The 8,504-nt window shown below is 46.0% G+C and overlaps 2 protein-coding genes across 2 annotated transcripts in view; both read left to right on the top strand.

Moving 5' to 3' along the window:
* Positions 1 to 1,048, top strand: part of LOC120420143 (uncharacterized) — a 16,850-nt gene extending 15,802 nt beyond the window's left edge. Inside the window, exon 3 of the mRNA XM_039583102.2 lies at positions 1 to 1,048. This exon is cut by the window's left edge and continues 2,040 nt beyond it. The gene's annotated coding sequence lies outside the window, so the exon portion shown is untranslated.
* Positions 1,049 to 1,726: 678 nt separating this feature from the next.
* LOC120420136 (exosome RNA helicase MTR4) lies at positions 1,727 to 5,141 on the top strand. The gene is made up of 2 exons (XM_039583091.2): positions 1,727 to 2,000; positions 2,063 to 5,141. Exons 1-2 carry the CDS (start codon positions 1,852 to 1,854, stop codon positions 5,049 to 5,051), a joined length of 3,138 nt encoding a protein of 1,045 aa, XP_039439025.1. The 5' UTR covers positions 1,727 to 1,851; the 3' UTR covers positions 5,052 to 5,141.
* Positions 5,142 to 8,504: the final 3,363 nt, after the last annotated feature.

Here is an 8,504-nt window from a genome sequence, read left to right as displayed (position 1 = left end):
GAAAAAGTGATTTTTGGCGAATTAGTTGGATCGATGCCCACCTAGAGGCGGGGTTGGGTTGTAGAGGGTTTAGACACATCCTAACAGCGACACATCCTTGCGCATTCCGTTATCAGTAGAATCTCTTATAGAATATTTGACGAAGCTTGCTGTTTGAATTTGTCAACAACATTTGTGATCGTGAGTTCGTTGCTGTAAATAGCATTTATTTAAATATAGTTTTTATTTATTTTAAGCTGCTTCCTGTCTTTCCCATTTCAAATCAGCATCAACCGGTCCGACTGCCTTCTGCTATTCTGCGCCGTTAGTCTTATCGCTTACTACGGGAGGTGTTAACGGCACCAGAGTGCACCAACTGCATCATGTACTGAAGTGTCCCTGCACCATCCGCTAGCAGCTTTCCTCCTACGGCTCTGAAGCATCTCTCGAATTAACGACCTACTCTCATTAGATGCGGGGCCATACAAAATTCCCGGTTTCTTTTCGCAAAGCCCGCCTTGGCATTGAACACTTGGTTGTCCTGGCCATCGTGGGCCATCCATCGATTTGTTAACGTTCACGATGTTTCCGTGCTGCCGGCAAAGTTGCAGCAGCTGGACTCTGACACAACGCGGGTCTTCAGTCCAATCCGTACCACCGGCGGGTCGCTGCATCCCGTTTCATTTCCACCAGCTCGTCCGGTAGCGACCCCTGACAGCGCCCAAGTCGTCTAGACAATTCCCCGGCTGTGTCCTACCGAATAATTTCAGGATCGTAGTTGTCCTTGCTCATCCGATCCAGTCCAATGCGGCCAAATCCGGACGAGTGCTGCTGCTTTTCCAAGTAGTCAAACCAGTTCCAATTTAAAGCTGACCGCCAAGAATCCACGGCTTTGTTGTATCGACGGAACTTTTACCCAGGCCCCTTCTCGCAGTACTCCAGAGAGCAATTACATGTTTTTTGTTAAATTAATCAACTAATTACGATCGTAAAATCAAATTGCACACTTTCCTTCATCAACTCCAGGCCTAACCAAACAAACTCACGAGTATTTTTTATGTTTTTGACAGTACACGGATCGGACTGCTTGAAAAACAAATCAAAACAAACACCGAGTTGCCAGAACCTATGAAAAAACTGCTCGATCTAGCATGGCAAGGTTGCAAGTTCGATTTCTCGCAGCTCAACATTCGAGCAGAAACAAGCCGCCCTATGAGCGCTAACGCGCCTTAGCTAGCCTTATGGTGCCTTCTCGTAGCGTTGTGAAAAAAATCGTCGCTTTGTGCAGCGTTCTGAAATTTCGAGCTTGATGTTGAGCGTTTTTGTGATCTAACGCGAAGTGAGCTACCCCTCGGGGTACAAACTAAAAAAGTGTCAAACCAAAAAGTGACCAACCACCGGGGGTTGAGTGTAGAAGAATCTACCTGCGGAAAGGTACGAAAACGAGCTTTCTGCAACTTCTCCCAGTCAAATCAATCCGAATTTTAAAACGGAATCTAATTAGAATCGTATACAAATTCCTTTTCAAACGAAACAACCGGTTCCGTGTTTTGCAGAATTCTGCAGGTACGGTAATAGACCTAATTTTGCCTAATTTTCAATTTTCGCTTTCAACCCAAAATTGGGTACAAGAGCAAACAAAAGTAAATGCCCAAAATCACCACTCGCTCACCCCTCGGCCTCTTCGCTGTCAAACGCGCGCACTCGCCGAGAAACGTCAAATATCACGTTGGTAAACAGACAGAAATTACCGAGCCGAGCAGCAGCACGCCGCACCGCGCGTTTCGCATTTTGTTGCAATTTTCAAGTTATTTTAACCGAAAAAGTTTGAAAACTCCTTGGAATTTGCGTGTAACCAGCTAGTACAAAACGATGGCCGCCGTCGACGATCTGTTCAACCTGTTTGACGCCGAGAACGAGGAGGAGGACGACGGCGGAAGCGTTCCGATCGTTGTTCCGGAAGATAAGCCGGGCAAGATTGAGGTGGACGACGACGGCGATGAGGGTGCGGTGAAGGAGGCGTGAGTAACTGGATGAACTTGAGCTTGATGGGGAGGTTTTAAAGTGGTTTTTTGATTTTTAGGGAACCGGTGGCCACAAAGCGGGAGCTGGAGAAGATTGAAGTCGACGACGACGATGATGACGATGTGGAGGAGGTGGAGCCGTGTAAAAAGGCGAAGATTGTTGAGTCGTTGCTGGACGATATAAACTTGGACAACATCGAGTCTCGGATTAAGGTGCACACGATTCAGTCGCCGGAGGCGTGCACGCACGAGGTGGCCGTCTATCCGGACCACAAGTACATGCCGCTGGTGGCGCCGACGGGGAAACCCGCCAAGGAGTACCAGTTTGTGCTGGATCCGTTCCAGAAGGAGGCGATTTTGTGCATTGAGAATCAGCAGTCGGTGCTGGTGTCGGCGCACACTTCGGCGGGAAAGACGGTGGTGGCGGAGTACGCGATTGCCAAGTCGCTGGCGGAGAAGCAGCGGGTCATTTACACGACGCCGATCAAGGCGTTGTCGAACCAGAAGTACCGGGAGTTTCACGAGGAGTTTAAGGACGTGGGGTTGGTGACGGGGGATGTGACGATCAATCCGTCGGCGTCGTGCCTGATTATGACGACGGAGATTCTGCGGAACATGCTGTACCGGGGGTCGGAGATTATGCGGGAGGTTGGTTGGGTCGTGTTTGACGAGATTCACTACATGAGGGACAAGGAGCGGGGCGTGGTTTGGGAGGAAACGTTGATTCTGCTGCCGGACAACGTGCATTACGTGTTTTTGTCGGCGACGATTCCGAACGCGCGCCAGTTCGCCGAGTGGGTTTGCCACATCCACAAGCAGCCGTGCCACGTGGTCTACACGGACTATCGGCCGACGCCGCTGCAGCACTATTTGTTCCCGGTCGGGGGCGACGGAATTCATCTGGTCGTGGACGAGAAGGGAACCTTCAAGGAGGACAACTTTAACACGGCGATGGCGGTGCTGCAGAACGCCGGGGAAGCTGCCAAGGGCGATCAGAAGGGCAAAAAGGGTGGGTTGAAGGCGACCAACTCGGGCGAAACCAACATCTTCAAGATCGTCAAGATGATCATGGAGCGCAACTTTGCCCCGGTCATCATCTTTTCGTTCAGCAAAAAGGACTGCGAAATCTACGCGATGCAAATGTCCAAGCTGGACTTCAACTCCACCACCGAGAAGAAGCTGGTCGACGAAGTGTTCAACAACGCGATGGACGTGCTCAGCGAGGAGGATCGCCAACTTCCCCAAGTGGAGAACGTGCTGCCGCTGCTGCGCCGCGGAATCGGCATCCATCACGGCGGGTTGCTCCCGATCCTGAAGGAAACCATCGAGATTCTGTTCGGTGAAGGGTTGATCAAGGCGCTTTTCGCGACGGAGACCTTCGCCATGGGACTGAACATGCCGGCGCGAACGGTTCTCTTCACCGGGCCGAGGAAGTTTGACGGAAAGGACTTCCGCTGGGTCACCTCCGGCGAGTACATCCAGATGTCCGGACGAGCTGGTCGTCGTGGCCTGGACGACAAAGGTATCGTAATTCTGATGATTGACGAGGCGGTTTCACCGGCGGTCGGAAAAGAGATTGTTCAGGGCAAACCGGACCCGATCAACTCGGCGTTCCACTTGACGTACAACATGGTGCTGAACCTGCTACGAGTCGAGGAAATCAACCCCGAGTACATGCTGGAGCGATCGTTCTTCCAGTTCCAGAACCAGTCCTCAATCCCCGAAATCTACAAAAAGGTCCAGCGCAAACAGAAAGAGCTCGAAGGCGTCCACATCAAAGACGAACAATCGATCATGACGTACCACAACGTGCGCGAGCAGCTCGACACGCTCGGCAAGCAGTTCCGCGACTACATCACGAGGCCAACCTACCTGGTCCCGTTCCTCCAGCCCGGCCGCATGATCAAGATCAAATCGGACGCCGGCGAGTTCGAGTGGGGCATCATCGTCAACTTCAAAAAGGAAACCGTCGACGCCAAAGCCAACCCCCTCAAATCCGAAACCAAGGTCATCATCGACGTCCTCCTCCACGTCGACGACGGCTTCGAAAAGGAAGGCATTCCCAAACCCTGCCCACCCTCCAAGCGCGGCTCCGTCGAAGTCGTCCCCGTCCTGCACTCCCTCGTCCACCGCATCAGCTCCCTTCGCGTCTACTACCCGAACGACCTCCGCCCCGCCGACAACCGCCGCTCCGTCCTCAAAACCATCAACGAAGTCAAGAAACGCTTCCCCGCCGGCCCGCCCCTCCTCAACCCCATCAACGACATGCACATCAAGGAAAAGGACTTCCAAGACACCGTCGACCTCATCGACAAGTTCGAGAAGCGACTCTTCGCCCACCCCCTCCACGACTCCCCCGAACTCGACAAACTCTACACCAAGTACATGGGCAAGCTCGAGATCGAACGCGCCCTCAAACAGGAAAAGAACTCCCTTCGCGAAGCCAAGTCCCTCCTCCACATGGACGAACTCAAGCACCGCAAGCGCGTCCTCCGCCGACTCGGCTACTGCACCACCGCCGACGTCATCGAGTTCAAAGGTCGCGTCGCGTGCGAACTCAGCTGCGCCGACGAACTGCTCCTAACCGAAATGATCTTCAACGGAACCTTCACCAACCTCACCACAGCCCAAGCGTGCGCCCTGCTCTCCTGCTTCGTGTGCGACGAAAAGAGCACGGAACTCCCCGCAGCCACGGAAGAACTGTCCGGCCCGCTCCGCCAGATGCAGGACCTCGCGCGGCGAATCGCCAAAGTGTCCAACGAGTGCAAGGTCGAGCTGGACGAGGAACGCTACGTGGAATCGTTCAAGCCATTCCTCATGGACGTCGTGCTCGCGTGGTGCAAAGGTTCGTCCTTCCTACAACTCTGCAAGATGACGGACATCTTTGAGGGGTCGATCATTCGGTGTATGAGGCGGCTCGAGGAGTTGCTGCGGCAGATGGTACAGGCCTCCAAGACGATCGGCAATACGGACCTGGAGAACAAGTTTGCCGACGCGATACGGCTGCTGAAGAGGGACATTGTGTTTGCGGCGTCGTTGTATTTGTAATACGGAGCGCTTTTGTTGACTAATGGAGAGAAGTGTGTATTGCAATAATACAAAATTATCGAATGAAAATAAATAAATCGTAACAAAAACAATAAATTCACGTTTTAATTTTACAGAGATAAATTCTTCAGTCATGACTCCAAAAAAGGCCTTCTGAAGTACTGAATTCGTGGAGACGCGATAAACTGCTAAGTGGGGCGATTAGGGAAATATTTGGCGAATAGGAGCCCACGGGACAATTATGCTTAGAAACACAGAAATCGGTCGAAAAATTTCAATCGTGTTTTTCTCAGTTGCACTTTTCTGAACATGGGACAATTATGCGTAGAACGGCAGTATAAGGTCTACTGAAGTGTGACTGATGTACTAAATTCATGGAGACGCATGGTTTCTGTTGCATTTTGCAAACGATTAATTTCCACCATGCGTTTCCATGGCTTGTGATATCATTAGGGCTCTGAAAGGTATCATTCCCGGTCAGCCATAGAGCTTTATGACGTTTCGCGTACACACACTAGCGCCCCATTTGATTTTGCTGGCCGGACAAAATTTAACCTCAATCTTTTTCGTGTACGTACACGCAATACATGCGCACGTAGATAACTCTATTGGCGGCCATGCTTGATATATGAAAAAGACACAATTCGACGGCAACATTTCAAAAAGTATTATGTTCAAACCGTGCGTTTTGGGAAAAACGCATTTGAATGTTGGTTGAGCTTCATTTTTCAATAATTGGGAATAAAAAGGGAATTATTCCCTTTTTAAGCGGTATACGCACATCGGAAGGAACCGGTCAAGAAAAATTTCAAATTGTCGGCAGCGGCAGCGAAAGCAAGCCAGAGAGGGTGAAGAAAAGCCCCAAGAAAACGCTCCCTCTCCTTTGTTCTGCTGTTCGTAAAGCTGTTTCTTGACCCCTTTCCTTCCGATCTCCATACTAGTCACATACTAGCCTACTGAAAAAAAAGCAAAAGAAAATGTTCTAATGATAACAAACGATGAAAAACAATGATTTTATTGATACTCGATCATCCATGTTCATTTAAACATTATTTCCGTCATTTTATAAATATGTGCGAAGAAGATTGCTGAAAACGATGAAGAAGAAAACATCAATGCTAAAATTTTGTGATCTGTGATCTGTAGGAAGTTTACAGGAAAATTAAGCCAAATAGCGCTACAAAAGTTAGTGGAAATGATAAATAGTACCACTATTATGCTGGAGATGAAATTTGGAAAAGGTAGGTGCAGTAATATTGGAACAATGATTAATTTTCTGGTAACGAGTGATGATCAACGGGAATGGTTAAGGTAGCAACACAAATCATTGATAAAAATTAAGGGCAAACGACGGCAGCCTTTTCGGCAATAGAGTTATCTACGTGCGCATGTATTGCGTGTTTGTACACGAAGGGTTTTTAGGTTAAAATTTGTACCCGCCAGCAAAAACAAATGGTAAGCTAGTGTGCGTGAGATCGGGCTTAGATAACTCTATTTTTTTGATACCTAGGAATTTCACCTTAACGTGAAGACTTCCATCATTGTCATGATTTTTCGTTCACATGCTGATTCCTTTTGGTAACAATTATCCCATTCCTTGTTAAGTTATGGAAATCGTCATTAATCAATGATTGCCAACTAGGACGTCAATGACTGTGCCACAAAATTGTCTAAATTTTGAAGCACAATTGATTTAGATCAAAAATTGATCAACGGCTTCACCTTAAGAAAAACAAACAAAACTTCTTTTGAGATCACCCTGCGGTCATTGCAGGGGAAGCTTTGTTATGATTCGTTTTTCTTCGCCGAATGTACATGGCGTCTTTTTCATGATGCTTTTTTTGTCACGAGGTTCATGTAGTCTTTTATTTGACAGGTTGACAGGGCTTTATAAACAGGCACTGATGATGCCAAAGATTTTGTTTATGTTACTTTATTTAAAATCATTATTAAACAGACTTTACTCAAGAGCAATTCTCTGAGATTTCGGTCATTCGATTTTTTTTTGTATTTTTTAATCCGGCTGAATCTTTTTTGGTGCCTTCGGTTTACCCAAAGAAGCCATTTTGAATCATTAGTTTGTTCATATAATTTTCCATACAAATTTGGCTGCTGTCCATACAAAAATGATATGTGAAAATTCAAAAATCTGTATCTTTTGAAGGAAATTTTTTGATCGATTTGGTGTCTTCGGAAAAGTTGTAGGTATGGAAATGGACTACACTGAAAAAAATGATGCGCGGCAAAAAATGTGATTTTTAATTTCACTTTTTGTCACTAAATCTTGATTTGGAAAAAACACTATTTTTATTTTTTTTATTTTTTTTATGTTTTAGAGGACATCAAATGCCAACTTTTCAGAAATTTCCAGAATGGGCAAAAAATTTGACCGAGTATGATTTTTTGAATCAATCGAGAAATTAAAAGTGAGAGTGTGTGCAACATGGAGTTAAACTTTCTGTGCAGTTGCTGTGAAGGTTCCCATGGCACTTCGAAAAGTTTAACTCCATGTTGCACGCACACATTCTCACTTTTAATTTCTCGATACAGATTTTTTTCAAAATTCGAAATATTGGTCGAAAAAAATTTCAACTTCATTTTTTGATGTAAAATTGAATTTGCAATCAAAAAGTACTTCAGTGAATTTTTGATAAAGTGCACCGTTTTCAAGTTACAGCCATTTTTAGGTAACTTTTTTGAAAATAGTCACAGTTTTTCATTTTTTTTAAATAAGTGCCCATGTTTGCCCACCCTTGAATAATTTTTTTTTGAAAAGCTGAGAAAATTCTCTATATTTTGATTTTTTGAACTTTGTTGATACGAAACCTTAGCCATGCAAGGTTAAAAAACAGGAAAATTGATGTTTTATAAGTCTCACCCAATCAGCCCACCATTTTATAATGTCGATATCTCAGCAACTAATGGTCCGATTTACAATGTTAAAATATGAAACATTAGTGAAATTTTCCGATCTTTTCGAAAACAATATTTGCAAAAAAATTAAATGGAGGCTAACATTTCAAAAGGGCGTAATATTGAATTTTTGGCCCGTTTGAAATGTTAGTCTTGAATATTATAACATATATGCGTGAACCATGCTAATGTATCAAGCGGTGTAAGCACTTCGGAAGGAACCGGTCAAGAAAAAAAATCAAATGGGCAGCAGCGGCAGCGCAAGCAAGTTAGAGAGGGTGAAGAAAAGCCCCAAAAAATCGCTCCCTCTCCTTTGTTCTGCTGTTCGTAAAGCTGTTTCTTAACCCCTTTCCTTCCGATCTTCATACTAGCCTTCAATCACAAAATGGTTTACAGTAAATTGAAATGAAAAAAATAATCAAGATATGTATTTGAATGGTTTTTTTCTAAAACAAACATGGCCGCCAAATGGCCGACCGGAAATAGTACCTTTCAGAGCCTTAAGAGGCAATTTTTGAATATTATGCTCGGTTTGTTTTA

This window comes from Culex pipiens, chromosome 2 (genome assembly GCF_016801865.2).
Source record: "Culex pipiens pallens isolate TS chromosome 2, TS_CPP_V2, whole genome shotgun sequence".
Taxonomy (NCBI): domain Eukaryota; kingdom Metazoa; phylum Arthropoda; class Insecta; order Diptera; family Culicidae; genus Culex; species Culex pipiens.
Note: the sequence above shows the minus strand (reverse complement) of the source record. Positions and strands in the feature narration are given on the sequence as shown.

What these genes read in the sequence shown, in the direction of transcription:
- LOC120420136 (XM_039583091.2), top strand. Translation starts at nt 1,852, where the DNA reads ATGGCCGCCGTCGACGATCTGTTCAACCTGTTTGACGCCGAGAACGAG. An exon ending in GAGGGTGCGGTGAAGGAGGC is followed by an intron (nt 2,001 to 2,062) that starts GTGAGTAACTGG and finishes TTTGATTTTTAG; the next exon opens with GGAACCGGTGGCCACAAAGC.